This window comes from Rutidosis leptorrhynchoides, chromosome 11, assembly GCF_046630445.1.
Source record: "Rutidosis leptorrhynchoides isolate AG116_Rl617_1_P2 chromosome 11, CSIRO_AGI_Rlap_v1, whole genome shotgun sequence".
In the NCBI taxonomy this organism is placed as follows: Eukaryota; Viridiplantae; Streptophyta; class Magnoliopsida; order Asterales; family Asteraceae; genus Rutidosis; species Rutidosis leptorrhynchoides.
Window position 1 is genome coordinate 124,270,569 of NC_092343.1, and position 22,503 is coordinate 124,293,071.

The 22,503-nt window shown below is 31.0% G+C and overlaps 1 protein-coding gene and 1 non-coding gene across 2 annotated transcripts; both read right to left on the reverse strand.

Annotated features, from left to right (window-relative positions):
• Nucleotides 1–332: 332 nt before the first annotated feature.
• Nucleotides 333–3,767, reverse strand: LOC139876927 (haloacid dehalogenase-like hydrolase domain-containing protein At2g33255). Its single transcript, XM_071864324.1, has 5 exons — nucleotides 3,274–3,767; nucleotides 2,914–2,956; nucleotides 2,320–2,380; nucleotides 2,080–2,214; nucleotides 333–813 (listed from the first exon to the last, which is right to left on the reverse strand). Exons 1-5 carry the CDS (start codon nucleotides 3,722–3,724, stop codon nucleotides 649–651), a joined length of 855 nt encoding a protein of 284 aa, XP_071720425.1. The 5' UTR covers nucleotides 3,725–3,767; the 3' UTR covers nucleotides 333–648.
• Nucleotides 3,768–12,163: 8,396 nt separating this feature from the next.
• On the reverse strand, nucleotides 12,164–12,270 carry LOC139879294 (small nucleolar RNA R71). The gene has a single exon (XR_011770142.1). It is a non-coding gene; the product is annotated as a small nucleolar RNA R71 (small nucleolar RNA).
• Between the last annotated feature and the right edge of the window lie 10,233 nt (nucleotides 12,271–22,503).

Sequence of the window (22,503 nt, forward strand, 5' to 3'; positions counted from 1 at the left end):
TTTTGTATGTATACAACAGTTTTAAGAATTGTCATTAGAAAATGATTGTGTCAGGAAAAATTCTTATATCCAGTATCATTTCTTTACTTAAATGAGTTAAGGCCTGTTTATTTGTCACTTAATTTACAAATTGGTCTCTTTGTTTCATAAAACATAGAATCATCCTCCAAAATAAGAGAAAAATGAAAACATAAGACTATAAGAGTAAAATGAAACAAAAAAAGTAAACAGCCCCTTAGATTGCTTAGGTCAAGTGGTTCACTCTAAGACCTTTAACTAAAACTCATTTATGTCATCCAAATCACAAACATCTTAAATTCACACACTCATTATAAATATCAAAACATACAATGTTATCAACATTGACTGTTGACTTTAAACAATCTTCATATAATATACAGTAGTTCCGTAGTTCCATTGCTATGATAGAATACCCCACATACCAAAATGTGTTATCTTTCACCAATACTTTGGACAATTTGACCAACTGGCTGACATTAAAGTAACCAAATTGTATTAGATTCCTTATGTTTAGGCTGCTTCAACCCACAAAAATCATGAAGAGTGAGGTCTGATTTGTGTTCAATTGGGGTACGAAACTCAAATGTTGTACGAAATTTCAGTTCACAACTCTCAATCTCCATATTGTCAAGGCGTTAGGTCAAAATTTGACTCCAATAGAGAATGAACTTGAGCAAGTGAGGATACCTTGTAATCTGGTTTAAGTTCAACATTGGCATATTCAGGAGAATCATACCTCCCTGTTTCATCAAGCAAACATGTAACTGCTCCAGCCCTTTTGCCACAAGCAACCTGCGATCAAAGGTTTCGAATCATGAAAAGTAATGAGACATAATATTCGATACCAATACCAATTTTGGGCAGTCAGTTCACGTGGGTCAAAATCTGCTAATCTATGTTAATTGAAAGACTTTCAAAGCTCAAGAAAGGTGGAAATTTCACCCGTTTACACCTGAATCTATGTTATTGATAATGATATTTTTTTTAACTAAAGAAAACTTTGAAGAAGATGAATCCAGTATATTCAAAACTAAAGAATTAAGGGGCAAAAAGTAACAATATAAATTGGAAAAAAATGTTCTTATGATTATAAAAATATGACTAAATCATAATACAAAACGATATAATAAAAAATATCGCCCCTAAAACTGATTTTTACATCTATCATGCTTGCATAATATGTCAGTTAATCTTATCATTTTATTTATTTTTTGTCAAACTCACGTAATCGCGGTCCAATGAACTAGTTTTGGCTTAAACTAAAATGGGTTGGTCAAAAATCACTCAGATCTTAATTTATAATGCACAGATTATATTAAATCAGTTTGGTCAAACATAAGAAAATAGCATCGTTAGGATATATTACTTTTGTAATCAAATTTTGACACATTAATTATGTAAACATACTGCGCATAGAGTGTTTCTGGTCATCCCAACCAGTACCAGATATGACCCATTTTACATTCAATCCAAGCAACCTACCCTTTTTGCCACCTCTAAAGATCAAGGTAGGTTTTCCATTGCAAAAAGACCATACCTCTTTTGAAATTGTCAATCATAAATAGTGTTTTTACAAGAACAAGGGTTAATGGCCGAACAGTGTCAAGGTAACTCATCAACCTTGAGGTTGTGAGTTCGAATCGTGCGGTGGACTATTTGTAATATGGGTAATGGGTGTGCGTTTGTCGTTAAATAAAATCCAATAAAATATCAAGGAAGTTCAAGAAGTAGGTTACTGAGGTCCAAAGTTAATACATTTTCAAGAAAGAAAGTTGACAAGAAAAGTTGACTAAGTCTGATTATGGAATCCTAAAGTAGCTTTTCAAATAAGTTACCATCATATATATATATATATATATATATATATATATATATATATATATATATATATATATATATATATATATATATATATATATATATATATATATATATATATATATATATATATATATATATATCATAACTAAATGTAAAGTCTAATAGCATTGAGCTCATAGAGCCTTAAAACCAACAATTTTTTTCAAATAAGAAAAACATTAAACGTAGATTGCTTACATCATCCTTCAGGCTATCCCCGATCATCAACACTTCATGGGGTTCAACTTCCCATGTTGAACATATATGAAGCAAGGGAGCGGGGTCTGGTTTATAAGGACGAAATTCTCTACTCAACGCTGGGGAAAATGACATCTGTAACAAAACATAAATCATATATATAGGCTTTTAATAAGAAAAATATTAAAGATGACAAATGAGTAAATAATGAAAAACTAAAAAATAAAATGAATGAAATACCCCGAATCGTTCATGAAACAAATCAACAGCTGATTTTACATTCCGAGTTATTAATCCCCTTCTGCAAACAGAAATTTACAAATAGATACATGTATCAGATCAGTAATTCCAAAAGTGACGAAATAGGCCGATCTAATGGGTTCGGTCACTTGATCAGGTCCAAACGGGAAAAATCATGGCAGATGCTTAGTTCATCCTTGCATACTTCCAATTAGAAAGAATTTTACTTTTTTATAAACAATCAGTGTGTCCATTATGATTTAGATGGTTTCATTGCATTGACAATACACTTTCACCGGCTTATAAAACTTCAGATATAAAGCATGACCGAATTGATCCATTCATGAACAAATGTCTTATAAACTGGCACCTATACAGTGGCGGTACTTAGTGTATCCCAAAGGGGGTATCCGCCCCACCTGGATTTAACGGGAAAAAAAAATTTCACTAAAAAAAAAAATTACCAAAAAATAAGGTTTTTTTAGTGTTTACCCGACTTTGAAAAATTTATTAATTTTTTACACTCGCCCCATCTGTATCCGGGTTCAAGTTCCGCATAGGTGACCTATACTATTTTGCAAGACATAATCGAACCTGATATTCCTCGAGTTAAGAAAACCGCAAAGTTCTGCAGCACCTGCATTGTGGTTTCAATTATAAAAAGATAAGTTTTTACATTTTACCACAGCACTACCTAATGAAGTTCTTCTGTGATAAGGCTCTAATAACCACATATTATATTTATTTTAACCAAAAAAGGATCAAATTTGCAAAAGATAAACAACTTGTTTATTTATGGAAAGATTTCATAAGTACAAACTTCAACTTCCTCATATGTACACACCATTAACACCTTTTCTAGACCTTAACATATGTAATTTTAGGCATATAATATTACAACTAATATAACTAATTTAGAAATAAAATATAAGGAAAAAAATATAATATTATTACCAGGCATAATCTGTAACCGATCCATTCCTTGTTGTTCAAAATCCGCAATAACTTCATAAGCTTTTTGTTGTTTATCAGGGCTCCATTGTTCAATATGATGTAATATGTCAATACCTGAAGGTGAATTTGATTTAATTTTAGTATATTGATCTTCACCTAATACGGCTTTATACATGGCTGTGAAATCAATAACGGGAACCGTTAGGGTTCCGTCCATGTCAAAAACGACTCCTTTGAGAAGAGATTTAACCGAGTTAGAAGATGAGTGATGAAACGACATCGTTTTGGATAAGGGTTTGAGAAATGCTCTTGTGAGCGGTGGGAGATGTGATTTGAGCATATGTTTTTGGGTTTGGGGTTTGAGTTGGTGAGGTAGTGAGTGGATAGAGTGACTCATGAGTGGTGTTGTGAGGAGTGAAGCCAAACCACTTGTTTTTGCTTTTTCTCCCATTTTCTTTCTTTTGCAACAAAATATATATTACATTATATATTTAAAAAAATCTGAAGATCTAGCAGGATAAATTTACCCTTACTTATTTTGGGTTACTATAGGGTTAGTACATACTAAGTTATACCTTTAAATTATTTAAAAATCACTCCTTTATTGAGTTGTTTAATTAAGTCAAATAGTTTTGTGCAAAATGGTACACGTTGTACATACTTCTAAATTTAATAGGAACTTCGTTCCGTTTATGTTGTCGCGTCAAACGTTTAAACGTTTTTCAAAACTTTCTTGGTTGATTTTATTAAGGGTTTTCGTATTAGTCTACACCATGTATGGATCACACTTCTTCTCGTCCTCCGTTTAGGGATGAAGCTTACCATAAAGATCTTTGTTAAAAACTCTTGAGCCACTTTGAATGGCAGTTTTATAAAATTTGTTAGGGAGTCTTTGCGCTCATAAAATATTCCTTTTAAGGATAGACATGGCAAAAACGCGGGCCGATAAATCAGTTTTCTGATGTACACTCGGTGGTCACCCTATTGTAGGAAAGGCACTAGGTGGGTTTTTACTCTCAATATTTCACGGCTAATCGCAACACCCTCGTAAACATCATTTGAAAGGACTCGTTCATATACATTATAAACGATTCACAATAGTTGATTACATCGCGAGGTATTTGACCTCTATATGATACATTTTACAAACATTGCATTCGTTTTTAAAAGACAAACTTTCTTTATATCGAAAATTGACAGGCATGCATACCATTTCATAATGTCCAACTATAAATGACCTAATCTGTCATTTACTTAATAATAATCTCTACTGAACTCAACGACTTGAATGCAACGTCTTTTGAAATATGCCATGAATGACTCCAAGTAATAGCTTTTAAATGAGCAAATGCACAGCGGAAGATTTCTTTAACACCTGAGAATAAACATGCTTTAAAGTGTCAACCAAAAGGTTGGTGAGTTCATTAGTTTATCATAATCATTCATTTTCATCATTTTAATAGACCACAAGAATTTCATTTCCAGTTCTCCTAATATACGTCTCATGCATAGAGACAAAAATCATTCATATGGATTGAACACCTGGTAACCGACATTAACAAGATGCATATAGAATATCCCCATCATTCCAGGACACCCATCGGACATGATAAAATCGAAGTACTAAAGCATTCCAAATTTCAGAATGGGGCTTGTTGGGCCCAATAGATCTATCTTTAGGATTCGCGTCAATTTGGGGGTCTGTTCCCAAATTCTTAGGCTACCAAGCTAAAAAGGGGCATATTCGGCTTCGATCATTCAACCATATAATGTAGTTTCGATTACTTGTGTCTATTTCATAAAACAGTTATAAAAGTTGCGCATGTATTCTCAGCCCAAAAATATAAAGGGTAAAAAGGCAATTGAAACTCATCATACTGTATTTTGTAATAAAAATACATATGACGACATCGAACAAGTATAGGGTTGGCTTCGGATTCACGAACCTAAATTAAGTATATATATATATATATATATATATATATATATATATATTTATATGTTGGTCAATATTTGTCTAACAAATTAGGTTATGTCATAGTGTACCACAATCCTAATGCTCGAGACTAATATGCAAAAGGTCAACAAAAGTCAATTTGACTCAAAATAATTTCCAAAATCTATACATGATTAATATATAGTTTAAATATCGTCGTTTTATTTTTTAAATATTTTTAAAAGATTTATTAAAATAAATTATATAAATCATTTATTAATAAATAAAATTTTATATTAAAATTTATATAATAAAATATACTTTTATATATATTAAGTAATAAAATTTATAGAGTTCATTTAATATCATAAAGATAATATGATAGGTATTATTAAAGTAATTTTATTACACGTAGTAAAATATGTTTGTATCACATATTTATTTGATAAAATAATATCTATAATAATAGTAAGTAAAAGTTGTATTATTTTGTAATAATAATTATTATTATTCTATTAATACAAATATCAATATTTATAATTACTAAAAAATGATATTATGATAAAATGGTAATTCTAATTATGATAACTTTAATATTTACGATACTTTTAATATTATCTTTAAAAATAATAATTCTATTTAAAATGATAATAATAATGATATTTTATAGTAACAATGACATTTCTATTAAAATGATAATTTTTGTTAAAATGATAGTTTTAATACCAATGATATTTTTAATAATAATAGTAATGATAAAAATAATAAGAACAATAATTTTATCTAAATCAATATCTTATAATATTTTAATTTCATCATGATGCTCTTACTCATTATTTCCTAATCGTTTCGTTTAATAGCTTTTAATCGTCTTTTATATCGTGTTCATAATAATGATAATAATAGTAATCAAAATAATTAGGTGTTACTAATATTAGTTTTAATTACAATAATACTAATAATGATAATTATTATGACATTATTAACGATAATACTAATAATTATTTTAATGATAATAATAATAATAACAATAACCATTTTTAAATAATGATATATATATTAATAATGATAATAATAATAATGATGATAATAATAATAATAATAATAATAATAATAATAATAATAATAATAATAATAATAATAATAATAATAATAATAATAATAATAATAAGATAAAACTAGAACGACGAAAATAACGACGATAATAATAATCAGTTTTAATAATAATACAAAAATTCGATTGACTATAACTTCAAATCCGTTCATCGAAACCATTCGATATCTAAATGAAAAGTTCTTAATTTTTCGCTAGCTTTCCAACGACATGAATATCTTATACCTTATCTCAACTGCATATGTAACTAATTCAAGATTCAACACATCATATCTAATGGCAATATCAAAATTACAAGCATGCATAATCCTAAATACTCGAGCACTAGTCAGGGATATACTAATAGTATATAAAAGTTAAGTTATGAGTGCTCACGTATCAATATTGAGATTTAATATTGCAGGAAAGGTACGTAAACACACCGGAGACGATAAACACTAGATTGACCTCACGAGCATACCCTCGAACATTACCCATTACCTCCATAGCTATAACCCATAATTTTCTTAGCTCTGCCCCGCTCAAAAAATCCATTTTGAAAATAACTCGCTCATGACCTCGTCGTAATATTTTATGTATAATACTACTAATAACACTACCTAATAATACTAATACTAATATTAATATTAATAAGATTAATATTGATAATCTTAATATTAATAATAATAATAATAATAATAATAATAATAATAATAATATAATTATATATATACATAGAGAAAGAAGTCGTGAGATTGAATGAGAAGCTGAACCAGTTTTCGTTCGTATATAAACACAATTTTTGCCCACTTACCCACACCATGCGATCGCATGGGTTTTGGTGGTCACAGCCATGCGATCGCATGGATGCTATGACCAGCTCTCATTCGACCTTTTAATTACCGACACCCACGTTTTACTTACATTACACCATATGTAAAATTTATATATTATTTAATATATATTATATTTAATCTTTAGAATTAATTAATTATTATATTATATTTATGTGCATAGTAAAAATGTAAATTTTGTTCAAATGACTCGTACGTTGTCACTCGACTCATGTACCACTTTCGGTTTTTCGAACGCATTTTCGTACGTTTAGAAAACTAGCCTTTTACGTTACGCGACGTGTACCCTTATTAATAATTTGACTTACTCATCAATAAATTACCTTATAAAAAATGTAACTTATAAAATTGAGTGTTGTGGTCATTTGCTTCTATAAATCAGTGACTCGTTGTTTATCAAAATATATTATTTTAAATCAGGACGTTTTATGACTAAGTTATATATATTTATATTTTCATTTCGAAATATAAATTTGAACTATTTACTTAATATAGTTTTTCAAAACTAATGTCATTCAAAACTTATATATTTAGAAATCTTTTAAATATTAAGAATTACTATTTCGTAACATTTGTATTTTAAAGTTTAAAAAAATTTATATAGTTCATTTATATACAATCGTTCATAAAACATTTTAATAACCAAATTATTTTATATTCAAAAATCATTTTATTACAAAGGTTATAATAGTAGAAGTTGTTATGTCATAAGACATTTTTAATAATAAAAGTCTATTATATTGAAAAGACGTTTCTGTTTAAGAAAGTAAAATCATATATGAATCATATCAGGTTTCAAGGTTTTAATTTCCATTTTAATCATTGATAATGCTAAAAACGAACATATATTTCATAGCATTATTCCCCAAGAAAGACAAGCTTTTAGTTGCAAATGTTCTATTTACAAGTGATATTCGTTTAAATATTAAACGGTGAGGACAAAAGACAGATTCGACGAATTGAAGACGCAAACGACCAAAAACTCAAAAGTACAAAATACAATCAAATAGGTTCCAATTATTGATAAGAAACGTCTCGAAATTACAAGAGTACAAGATTCAAAACGCAAAGTACAAGATATTAAATTGTACGCAAGGACGTTCGAAAATCCGAAACCGAGACCAGAGTCAACTCTCAACGCTCGACGCAACGGACTAAAAATTACAAGTCAACTATGCACATGAATATAATATAATATATAAATAATTCTTAAAAATTATATATATATTATATTAATATTTAAAATCGTCGGCAAGAAAGAAGCCAAAGCTGGTGAGCTGGAATTTCAAGCTCCGCGACTCGCAGAGTTTGAAGGCAAAAAATGCCGCGAGTCGCGGAGTTCCCCTGGACTCAATTCCCTATAAAAGCAAACGCAGTTTTATCGCAAAAACCATCCATAATTCAATCTCTCTCTATATATGTATACGTAAATATATTTATATTTATATTTTAATTTTAATTTTAATTTTAATCCTAATAATAAGGGTATGTTAGCGAATGTTGTAAGGGTGTAAGTCAAAATTCTGTCCGTGTAACGCTACGCTATTTTTAATCATTGTAAGTTATGTTCACCCTTTTTACATTAATGTCTCGTAGCTAAGTTATTATTATGCTTATTTAATCCGAAGTAATCATGATGTTAGGGCTAATTACTAAAATTGGGTAATTGGGCCTTGTACCATAATTGGGGTTTGGATAAAAGAACCACACTTGTGGAAATTAGACTATGGGCTATTAATGGGTTTTATATTAACTAAACAATACCTTGTTAATTTAATATACAAACTTATAATTCGACGTATTTATATATAACCACATACGCTTGACTGGGTACGGTGGGCGGGATATCTATAAATACCAATAATTATTCATTTTACCGGACACGGAACTGGATTAATAGTTAATAGACTTGTTGAAACAGGGGTGAATTACATTCAAGGGTAATTGGTGTAATTGTTAACAAAGTAGTAAAACCTTGGTTTACACGCAGTCGATAACCTGGTGTATTCATTAAACAAAGTATTAAAACCTTGTTACAATTCGAATCCCCAATTAGTTGAAATATTTGACTTCGGGAATAAGAATAATTTGACGAAGGCTTTCGCTCTTTATATTTATGACTGATGGACTATTATGGACAAATCCGTATGGACATATTAAATAATCCAGGACAAAGAACAATTAACCCATGGGCATAAAACTAAAATCAACACGTCAAACATCATGATTACGGAAGTTTAAATAAGCATAATTCTTTTATTTCATATTTAATTTCCTTTATTTTATATTTAATTGCACTTCTAATTATCGCATTTTTATTTATTGTTATTGTATTTAATTGCACTTTTAATTATCGTACTTTTTAATTATCGCAAGTTTATTTTATCGCACTTTTATTATTCGCAATTTCATTATCGTTATTTACTTTACGCTTTAAATTAAAGTCTTTTTAATATTTTATATTTGGTTTTAACTGCGACTAAAGTTTTAAAATCGACAAACCGGTCATTAAACGGTAAAACCCCCCTTTATAATAATAATATTACTTATATATATATTTGTATTTTTATAAAAGTAAACTAATATAGCGTTAAAGCTTTGTTTAAAGATTTTCCCTGTGGAATGAACCGGACTTACTAAAAACTACACTACTGTACGATTAGGTACACTGCCTATAAGTGTTGTAGCAAGGTTTAAGTATATCCATTCTATAAATAAATAAATATCTTGTGTAAAATTGTATCGTATTTAATAGTATTTTCTTGTAAAATATAAAGCTATTTTATATACACCTCGCATAACATCAAGTATTTTTGGCGCCGCTGCCGGGGACTCTTAAGCGCCGAAAGCGCAACGCTAAATATTTATAAAAAAAAAGATTTTTATTTTTAGTTTACTTTTATAAAAATACGTTTTTGTAAAAAAATGTTTTAAATATTCGAAAACATAGAAAATAAAAACAAAAATATAAATATTTTTTAAGAATTTATTAAATATTTAAGTTTTATAAAGTTTCTTTATTTTTATTTTATAAAAATATAAGTTTTATTTAAATATTTTGTGTTTATTTAGAACATATAAAAAAATTAATATATATATAAATCTATTTTTAAGATATTTTTAAAATTATAAAGTAGTTCTATTTTTATTTTAGTTTTTAAATATAAGTTTTTATTATATAAATATTTTTATTTAAACATAAAATATAAAACAGAATATAAAAAAAAACGCGTCGAATTTTAATCAACCTTTCATTTGAATTTTGGAACCCCGCGACTCGCGGAGTTTGCTGCTTCAGGCACCGCAACTCGCGGAGCCACCCTGACACCGACAGAAACCCTAATCAGCATTTATTACGGATAATTATTATTATTATTAATAAACCCTAATTACTTAATTATTATTATAATTAGTTTAAGTTTTTAAATTAAATTGTATTTTAAATTTTAATTAGTTTTATTATATATAAAAATTAATAGTTTTATAAAATAAATAATATTAAAATAATATTTTTATAAAAATTGTAATTTTTACAACTTTTTGTATATTTTTATATTTTGTCCCTTTTTAATTATTTTAGCATAATATTTGTATTTTTCGCTAGTTTTTAGTTTTAAACTTAGTTTTTGCCATAGTTATTTTTTACTTCTAGATTTTTAGGCTTTGCCGTAAAATTCCTTAAGTGCTTTTTCTTTAGACTAAAATTTAGGTACTTTAGAATTTTGCGACGCCTTTTTAAGTTTTAGTTTCTTTTTAAGTTATTGCCATTTAGGATATAGTTTTACTTGTAAGCTTTAATATTTTTAGACGCCTTTTTACCTATGTATCAATTATCATTCCAATTAGTAATCTCAATTTGCGATTATAATTTTAAGTTAGTGATAGTAATAAGGTTGGGTTAGTCTAGTGTTTTTAAGTTCTATAAGTCACTCTTTTTCTTTCTTATTTTTATTTTTCGATCTTTTTCCGACGCACTCTTTTTCTTTCTTATTTCTCGTCATTATAGTTTTAGGAAATAGATTTTTATTCTACTTCTTATCTAAATTTCTTAAAATTACGAAAATTTATTTTAAGTGGTTAAATTGATAGACATCAAAATTTTCTGGTTCGTAGTAATAGTTGGATTTGTACGTGGACCGGGTTATTGGAGCCAAACAGTCCTCAATTATATTGAGACCAAACGAATCCTGCCCCTCTGCTGCATCTTTTGGCTATTCGAAACGTGGGCAAAATCAGAAAAGTCTATTAATTGGATAACTTATATAATTTTTCTTTCCTTTTAAAAACTAATAGGATATTCAGTGAATGCACCGAGCAAGACATTTACCACCTTTTGTACGTTCACCACCTGTAACTAGATCAAGACATTTAGCAAATATTACCGCCGTTGATTTTTCTTTAGAATCGTCATCCAGTCGACCAAGTACTCCAGTTCAAATTTCCGATAATCCATTTTTTGAACCCGACCTCACAATTGAGAATCCGGAGAATATTCAGGGACGATTCATAGATCCTGAACCATTAAATTTTCCTCCGGAACCACCAATCATTCAAACAGAAGTTGTTGAGGAACGAACCATTAAATCAGAATCCTCTAGTGATTCCGATTCAACAAATTCAATTATGGAGAATCTGGAACCTTTAAGTATGGAAGACCGAATGAGAGCTAAACGCACTGGCCAAGGTCACGCAATTACTCATCCTGACATTAATGCGCCAGATTATGAAATCAAAGGACAAATTCTACACATGGTGACTAATCAATGCCAATTTAGTGGTGCGCCGAAGGAAGATCCAAATAAACATCTACGTACCTTTAATAGGATCTGCACACTATTTAAAATAAGAGAAGTGGAGGATGAACAGATATATCTCATGTTATTTCCCTGGACTTTAAAAGGAGAAGCCAAAGATTGGTTGGAATCGTTACCTGAAGGGGCGATTGATACATGGGACGTTTTAGTTGAAAATTTTCTTAAACAATTCTTTCCGGCATCTAAAGCCGTAAGACTTCAAGGAGAAATTGTTACGTTCACACAGAAGCCAAATGAAACTCTATATGAGGCATGGACAAGATTTGGAAAGTTATTAATAGGATGTCCGCAACATGGTTTAGATACCTGTCAAATAGTACAAATATTCTACCAAGGATGCGACATCACTACAAGAAAAGACATCGATATAGCAGCTGGTGGTTCCATTATGAAGAAAACCGAAACTGATGCTTATAAAATTATTGATAACACTGCTTCCCACTCACATGAGTGGCACCAAGAAAAAGATATCGTTAGATCATCTAAAGCAGCTAGAGCCGATTCTAGCCATGACTTAGATTCCATTTCCGTAAAGATAGATGTTGTCAAGAGACGAATGGAAAAGATGACTAAGGATATTCACTCAATACGAATTAGTTGTGAGCAGATTGGAGGACCACATTTGATAAAAGATTGTCTCAGTATTGAATTAACAATGGAACAAAGAGAGAATATTTCATACATAAACCAAAGGCCTGGAAATAATTATCAGAATAATTATCAACCGCCAAGACCAATTTACAATCAAAACTAGAATTATAACTGAAATATTCCATACAACAACCAACAAGGTCCTAGCAATCAACAAGTATCCAACAATACTTACAACCAGCAAAGACCTAATTTTCAAAACAAACCACCACAACCCGATGATAAAAATCCGAATTTAGAAGATATGATGACGAAGCTAGTTGAAACTCAAACGCAGTTTTTCACATCTCAAAAACAAACTAATGAACAAAATGCTCAAGCATTTAGAAATCAACAAGCTTCTATTCAAAACTTGGAACAAGAAGTAAGTAACCTAGCAAGGTTAATAGGTGAAAGAAAACCGGGAAGTTTACCTAGTGATACAAATGCTAACCCCCGGAATGAAACAGCTAAAGCCATTACCACAAGAAGTGGTACAACACTTAAACCACCTGAAATACCTGTAACTTCTGATGAAACTATTCCTACTTCACAAGAACCACAACCTGATCAAGATAAGGAAAAAGAACCGGTAGTTGAAAAGGTTAATGAAGATAACACAGTTAAGGATAAACCTTATGTTAAACCATACCAACCACCACTTCCTTACCCGAGTAAAATGAAGAAAGAGAAACTTGAAGCCGAGCAATCCAAATTCTTGGATATGTTTAAACAGATAAATGCAAATCTTCCTTTCATTGATGTGATTTCAGGAATGCCTAGATATGCTAAATTCTTGAAAGATCTAATCTCAAATAGAAAGAAAATGGAAGAACTCTCGGCTGTTACCATGAACGCTAATTGTTCAGCAGTGCTGTTGAATAAGATACCAGAAAAACTATCTGATCCAGGAAGTTTCACGATTCCATGTTTTCTGGGTAGTCTTAGTTCAATAGAAGCATTGGCAGACTTAGGTGCTAGTATAAATTTAATGCCGTATTCACTATACGCTAAACTAGACCTTGGAGAATTGAAACCAACAAGAATAAGCATACAACTAGCCGATAGATCAATAAAATATCCTAGAGGGATAATGGAGAATATGCTAGTTAAAGTTGGAACTTTAGTATTTCCAGTAGATTTTGTTGTTCTGGACATGGAAGAAGATTCTCAAGTTCCTCTCATATTAGGAAGACCATTCTTAAACACAGCTAAAGCAATGATAGACGTGTTCGGTAATAAATTGACCCTAAGTATAGAGGATGAGAGTGTTACCTTTTCAGTTGATAGAGCAATGCAACAACCACAATCTGCAGATGATACATGTTATTATATTCAAACTATAGATTCACATGAAGAATTATTAGAAGAATTTCCAGAATTACAAGGAACAGGAGAATGTTCTTTAGGAGAAGGTAATGAACCAATAGATGAAGCTGAAATGTTAGCTACACTTATAGCTAATGGATATGAACCAACAACAGAAGAAATTCAAATGCTAAAAGAAGAAGACAGATATCGATATAAATCATCAATAGAAGAACCACCAAAATTAGAGTTAAAGCCACTTCCAAACCATTTGGAATACGCTTATTTACATGGTGAATCTGAATTACCTGTAATAATATCGTCTTCTCTTACTGAAAATGAGAAATCACAACTCATTTCTGTGTTGAAAGCTCATAAACCAGCCATTGCATGGAAGATTCATGATATTAAAGGAATAAGTCCTTCGTATTGCACACATAAAATCCTTATGGAAGAAGGTCATAAAACGTATGTGCAACGCCAACGAAGACTAAATCCTAATATGCAAGATGTAGTTAAAAAGAAATTATTAAACTACTAGATGCAGGTTTAATTTATCCAATCTCTGATAGTCCATGGGTAAGCCCAGTTCAATGCGTGCCTAAGAAGGGTGGCATGACTGTCATTACAAATGAAAAAAATGAGCTTATTCCTACAAGGACTGTAACAGGATGGCGTGTATGTATTGATTATAGAAAATTAAATGACGCCACCAGAAAAGATCACTTTCCCTTACCTTTCAATGATCAAATGTTGGAAAGGCTAGCCGGAAATAGTTACTATTGTTTTCTTGATGGATTTTCCGGATATTTTCAAATTCCAATAGCACCCGAAGACCAAGAGAAAACCACATTCACGTGCCCTTATGGTACTTTTGCTTACAAATGCATGCCATTTGGACTTTGCAACGCCCCTGCAACCTTTCAAAGGTGCATGATGACAATTTTTCACGACATGATAGAAGAATGCATGGAAGTTTTCATGGATGACTTTTCAGTCTCCGGTGATACATTTGAAACATGTCTAGCTAATCTTGAATGAATGCTTATTAGATGCGAACAATCAAATCTAGTTCTTAATTGGGAGAAATGCCATTTTATGGTTAAAGAAGGCATCGTTCTTGGTCATAAAATTTCAAAAGAAGGAATTGAAGTGGATAGAGCTAAAGTAGATGTAATTGCTAAACTTCCACATCCCACCAATGTTAGAGGAGTTAGGAGTTTTCTAGGGCATGCCGGTTTTTACCGACGTTTCATAAAAGATTTTTCTAAAATTGCCACTCCTATGAATAAACTCCTAGAAAAGATGCTCCATTCATCTTTTCAGATGAATGTATCAAATCTTTTAATATTCTTAAAGAGAAACTCACTAATGCACCGATCATGATAACACCAAATTGGAATCTACCATTTGAACTAATGTACGATGCAAGTGATTTTGCAATGGGAGCCGTTTTAGGACAAAGGATTGAAAAACGATTTCAACCTATATATTATGCTAGTAAGACGTTACAAGGAGCGCAAACGAATTACACAACTACTGAAAAAGAACTCCTTGCTATTGTCTTTGCTTTTGACAAATTTCGTTCATATCTCGTTCTAGCAAAAACGGTGGTCTATACCGACCATTCTGCTCTTAGATACCTATTTTCGAAACAAGATGTTAAACCAAGATTAATCCGTTGGATCTTACTCTTACAAGAGTTCGATATTGAAATCCGAGATAAAAGAGGAGCAGAAAATCTCGCCGCTGATCATCTTTCTCGTCTTGAAAATCCCAAATTAGAAGTTCTAAATGAATCGGCCTTACAAGACAACTTTCCTGATGAATATCTATTGAAGATAGATTATAATGAAATTCCATGGTTTGCAGACTATGCAAACTACTTAGTTTGTGGATTCCTTGAAAAAGGATTATCGTACCAAAAACGAAAGAAATTCTTCAGTGATATAAAACATTATTTCTGGGAAGATCCACATCTGTTTAAAAGTTGTCCCTATGGAATAATACGCCGATGTGTATTTGGAGATGAAGCTAGTAAAATTTTAAACCATTGTCACACAGGACCAACAGGAGGGCATTATGGGCCTCAATTAACAGCAAGAAAAGTTTATGAAGCTGGATTCTATTGGCCTACAATTTACAAAGACGCACACCTTCTTTGCAAATCCTGTGATGCATGTCAAAGGGCCGGAAAAATAAGTCAACGTGATGAAATGCCACAAAATGTCATACAAGTATGTGAAGTATTTGACATTTGGGGTATTGACTTTATGGGTCCATTTCCAAAATCTCATAATAATCTCTATATTCTCGTAGCCATTGATTATGTATCTAAATGGGCGGAAGCACAAGCTCTCCCAACTAACGATGCACGAGTTGTAGTCAACTTTTTAAAACGTCTTTTTGCAAGGTTTGGAACACCGAAAGCTTTAATAAGTAATCGGGGTACTCATTTCTGTAATAATCAACTTGAGAAAGTTATCAAAAGATATGGAGTAACTCATAAAATCTCCACTGCATATCATCCACAAACAAGTGGACAAGTTGAAAATACCAACCGAGCTTTAAAACGTATTCTAGAAAAAACCGTAGGATCAAATCAGAAGGAATGGTCCATTAAATTGGAGGATGCACTCTGGGCTTTTAGAACAGCCTACAAAACTCCAATTGGAACCACACCTTTTAGACTCATCTACGGAAAAGCATGTCATCTTCCAGTAGAAATTGAACACAAAGCATTTTGGGCTTTGAAGACATGTAATCTTGATTTACATGAAGCCGGACGTCTACGATTAAGTCAACTAAACGAATTAGAAGAATTAAGACATGAAGCATACGAAAATTCGTTAATCTATAACGAAAGAACGAAGAAATGGCATGATAAAAGAATCAGAAGTTCAAAAGAATTTAAAGAAGGAGACAGAGTTCTTCTTTTCAATTCACGATTCAAGCTATTTTCTGGAAAATTGAAATCAAGATGGTCTGGACCATTCATAGTCAAAAGAGTTTTCCCATACGGAACGATAGAATTAATAAATTCAAATGGGATTGAATTTAAAGTTAATGGTCACAGAGTTAAACATTACATACATGGTTCGATGAAAGTTGACAATGAAGTTAATCATAACCACCCAAGAAAACCTTCAAAATGAAAACATAAATATGTTATCAACAACATATAAAAAATCAAAATTAGAATATAAGGAGGATTCAAATTTGAGTGATGAAGAAGAATTCTTATACAAACCTCCCATTCCAAGAAACGAAGAAAAATGTGAACAAGAAATTCAAATAGAAGTGAAAGAACCAAGGAAAGAACACCCGAAAAAGGTTTACAAACCAACTCGACTTACTAAAGCAGGAGACCCGGGTGAATTTATCATTTCTTGCTTACTTAATGATGGTGCTGTATATAATGGACTCGCAGATTTAGGAGCAAGTGCAAATATTATGCCTCTTTCCTTATACAAAAGATTAGGTATGGGTAAATTAAAACCAACCAAAATAGGTGTTCAATCATTTGACCAAACCATTAAACACCCGGTTGGAATAGCAAATAATTTACTTGTTAACGTGGGAAGTTTGACCTTTGTTGCAAACTTCATAGTGATTAATATGGAGGAAAACCTTGATATTCCTCTAATTCTAGGTCGCCCATTTTTAGCAACCACCGAGGCATTCATTGATGTAAGAGAAGGTAGAATGACACTTAGGGATGGTGATACATCGATCACCTTTGTGAACCGAAAGTTTAGATCTCCACCAACCAAAACTGTTAGACCAATAAAAACGCATAAGTGTGGGGAAGATGAAGAAACACTTAATGATGATCCAATCACAAAGAATGCCGTTGATGATACGAAATTAGATGAACCCATTTTTAACAGTTCAACGAAGAAACTTTATAAATGGATTCACGATGCTAAGATTAAAGGAAACTTTAAGTTATATAACCGATTAATATCCAATTTATCGTCAAAAGAAAAGGCGATGTTAGTTGAATTTGTGAAAGTTACGGAGGAAATCAACAAATGGATTGAAGTAAAAGTCAAAGATATACAAGTTGTTGATGATTCAATTGAAAATAATGTTAATCACAATTTCAACTAAGTATAGGGAGGTTTATGTATTTCTATTAGAGTTAGATTGTCTGTTTTCGTGTAGTTCTCGAAAATGGAACCCGAATGGTCTTTCCCTAGCAGACCCTAAAGAACTAGTCTTCTCCCCCCATTCTGATTTTTTTTTTTTTAGGTTTTTACTAAATGAAGACTGCCTGTGAACTAAACCATGGTCTAATGCTACACGCTTTGATCACTAAACGTAATAATGACACACTTCTAAGTGAAATAGTATCAGTAATCAGAGAAAGATTGGACGGAGTAAGAAAAGAATCCAGATGCGAAGATAATAAGTCACAATTTGGTAAAGGAAAATCAAAATCCGCAGCGAAAAGAAGAGCACGACACCTAGAAAGATGTCACAAATGCGGAAAATGGTTACATGGAGGTAAATGTTCAAATAATCAAACCTATTCAAATACCGAATTTGTTACTTTATGCAGAGACGGACCGTTCATATGTTTAGAAGAAAAGACACTGAATGCTCGAGGTTACGCCTATGTAGCTATGGAAAACCAATTAAACCGACTATCTTATGAATGAGATAGATCATATAACTAAGAATACTATCTCACAGGTAAGTCTGTACAGTTTTTATTTTTATTTTTAACCTTTTGATAATAAACGTTAATTTGTTCGCTATAAAGTATTAAATTGGTATTGAATAAAATTAGGTTTGGCGACCGAAATTATTGATATCATACAAAAATTTATTACATCACTGCAAAATTTAACGTTTATTCTTAAGGTATAATTATCTTTAATCAATCAACCCAAAATATTTCAAAAATTCGTCATGAGTTAAATTAGGTCATGGAACCGAAATTACTTTACCGAAAAGAGGGGCGTATATTTTTGATAATATTTGATTGATTAAAGTGGGATAAAAAGCCAAAAAGATTTTTAATTTTATTTTTACCATATTTTTAAAATTAATATATAAATCTTAAATTAATATTGTAAACTTTGTAAAATCAATATATTTAAAATTGTAAATATTTGAAAAATTAATATAAGTTTGTTGTGAATTTATAATATGAATTTTTAAATTAAGTTTGGTGTGAATTTTTAATTTTTAAAATATGAATTTTATTTTTATGCATTTTAAATTGTAAGTTTGGTGTGAATTTTTAATATTAATTTTGAATTTTATATTTAAATTGTGTGAATTTAAAAACAAAAATTTACTTTATTTCGGTAAGTTAAAAATATAATTTTTAAAATTCGTCGTAAGTTGAAGACTAGGTCTTTAAACCAAAATTGTTTACCCAAGGGAGGGACGAGAACTTTTATTATTATTATTTTTAATCTTATTGAATTAAAGTATGCCAAAAACATTAAAAAAACCAAAAATCTAAGCTTTTAAAACAATCGCTTGAAAAAGATAAATTTTAAAATTTTGTTGAAGGACGGACTAGGACATCGATCCGAAACGACCTCGTCCTGAATAACAAGGGAAACAAAATTTTAAAATTAATTACTTAATTGTTTTAATTAGTATAAGATATATATAAAAAAAAATATACAAACTCCACGACTCGCGGAGTTTGAAGGGTCAAACACCGCTACTCGCGGAGGGACCAAAATACAGAAAAAAATAAAACGCAAAAACTGATCAGTTGAACACCACAACACAAAAAATACTGCGAAACAAACCCGAAAAAACCCGAAAAAACACTCCCAAATTCACAATTTTTCACCGTTAATCATCAAATCTTTTACTAAAATCATGTTAAGAAGGATGCTATCAAGGAATTACTCAAGAAAAATGGTAAATTTCTACACCTAAACACCATTTAATCCGAAAATTGGTGTTCTTGAGCAATTTTATACCCAATTTAATTTTAATGCTTTTTAGTGTAATTATGCTTAAATTGTTTATGTATTATGCTTGTATAACCTAGATTGATGCTATTTAACATGATTAGAAGCCTTAAACTTCAAATTTTGAGTAATCTAGGGTTTTTGTTCTTGAGCAAATTTGGGGCTTTTTGATATAAACAAGTTATGGCCGATTTTTGTCATGAATTGTTGTTAAATTAAATAGTGTAACATGTTTAGGTAGTTAAATGATCCAAACTTTGAGCCTAAGCATGATTTTGAGAATTAAAGTGGAATTTTTCAAGTCTAAAATTCATGAACTTGATTTTTGAGAGATAATGCCATTTGAAACTTGTTTAATTGCTAGTAATGATTATTTTGACATGTTATTTGAGTTGAATGCTTATGAACTTGGCGAACATTTTCGTATATGCTTATTTGAAAAAGTGTAGATTTGATGAAAATATGAAAATGAGCTTAAGTTTGATATAAATTGATCATGTCATTGTAATTATTTTGATTGATGATTTTGCTGACACTAATGCATATTTGGATGCACAAAAATTGTGTTTGATGTGTTTTGCAGACTGAAAGGGGTGAATCTTCATCCCAAGCTCGCAATGCTCCTGCTGAGAATGCGGAACAACAGGAGGTGGATAACTACTACAAACAAGATATACCTCATCCAGTCATGACATTTTCTGATATGCACTTGGAAGATTTGCACCCGAACCTGAGATTTGACAGACTTTGGATAGATTATCCAAAATACCAAAGGGGTTTGCATACTCTTCATTCTAAAGCTGTTGAGGTACCTAGGGTCCATTAGAAGCTGTAGAATTGGCCGGGCCAATTAGGGAATTACTTGCACAGAGGTATGGTAATTCTACTTTTAACGATTGGGTACGGTTATTCAACATGCGTAGACCTGTATATAAAGTATGGTGTGAAGAATTGTTATGTAGTATAGAATTAAATGATCAGGTAGCTAGTTTAACCGATCGATCTTTTATTAGATTTTTGTTAGGAGGTTCGATGCGCCACATGTCTTTACTAGACATGGCTCAGGCTTTACGTATATATATGCCTGAGGAGCTCGCATCTGCCGATTGTAGAGGGTTGATACTAAATGGTAGAAAGATAGACGAAAATTTTGATACGCATGGTGTATGGAGTCAAATGACTAGCCATCGCCGATTTAAAGGGGGAAATTACTCTTATTTGGATATAGATAGAGCTGAATTAAGAGTAATTCATAGGTTTTTAGCCAATTCGATTACACAACGAGGTAAGAACAAGGAAAAGGTAAATGAATCAGGATTTGTTTTACCACATGTGTATTCGAGACCCACAAAGCGCTGTAAGTATACCTTATTGTGTGGGTTATTATTTATCAGCTATGGTTAGGGGGATGAGACCGCATAGCATAATAGGAGGTGGTATATTTATTACTTTGATTGCTGAATATCTCGGTGTGGATATAAGTCGGGGGGGATTACTAATCGAAGAACCAGAACCCTGAGATACAATAGGTTTAAATTTATACCATGGTGCAAAAATTTTGAAGAGGCGAAATAACGCCGCAGTACGATATAATGGTATACATCCACAGTTTGAGAGAAACCAACAGCAAGGTAATGTAGGAGGGGGGAAATGAAATGGCAGAAATGCAAAGGTTTATAGCTTCACAAGAGTATGAAAATGCTATACATAGAGCATTTGAAGATTGGCAAGTTCATCAAAACCAAATCATAGCTTATTGCCAACATATAGGTAGAAACTATATTCCTACTCCATCGCCCATATTCCCTCCCTGGTCTATAGAGATCCAACCACCGTATCCTACGTATAACCCAGCCGAAGCATTTTATAGTACATATGGTTATGCATGGAACCCCTACTGGTATCAGTATCATCCCTAGTCTACTTAGTTTTTTTTTAATTTTATTTGTAATGTTGATACATTTAATACTTATGTTGGATTTGTAATAGTTTTATTATTTTCTAAATTTTATTATTAAATTTTAATAATTTTTGAATGTGGGGTAATACACCAAACTTCAAAAAAAAATATATATATGTTTGCAGTTTATCTTATGTACACAACAGGGTAAAACAACGCATTTTCAAAGACTGGCATTAAGTTCAGCAAAAGCAACTAATTTTGACGACAAGATGCAAAATAAATGTGATATAACAACAAGACGGAATGAACAAATGATATGCACCATTTATCATTCAGCAAACAAACGCCAATATGTTTGGAAACTTTGGTAAAATTTAATCATTTTCACACAAATAACCCTCAATAATTTAAATTGTTACTGATTTCTTGCAAATGAGGGCATTGCAAGATCTTAAGTGTGGGAAGGGGTTAAATTCTTTCGGATTTTTAAAATTTTTTATCTTAAATACTTGGTTACCATTAAAAATACTAGTAAAGCAGTAGTTGTATTAGAACCTAGTGCTCTCTAATAATAAAGAACAGCCCTAGTCTTATATACTGACTACCCAATTCTAGTAAAATTTTTAAAAATTTTTTTCAACTAAATGAACTCAAAATCATGTTTATACATATTTATGAACGATAAAATTAGGTGTTAACACCGAAATTATTGTTACCTCGGAAAGGACATAAATTGAGAAACAAACC

Bases quoted from the DNA above. Each gene is read 5' to 3' on its own strand.
- LOC139876927 (XM_071864324.1), bottom strand. From the start codon at position 3,724: ATGGGAGAAAAAGCAAAAACAAGTGGTTTGGCTTCACTCCTCACAACA. The intron at 2,381-2,913 runs GTTCGATTATGT...TTCTGTTTGCAG, and splicing joins CTTAACTCGAGGAATATCAG to AAGGGGATTAATAACTCGGA. The intron at 814-2,079 runs GTAAGCAATCTA...CTTTGATCGCAG, and splicing joins GGGATAGCCTGAAGGATGAT to GTTGCTTGTGGCAAAAGGGC.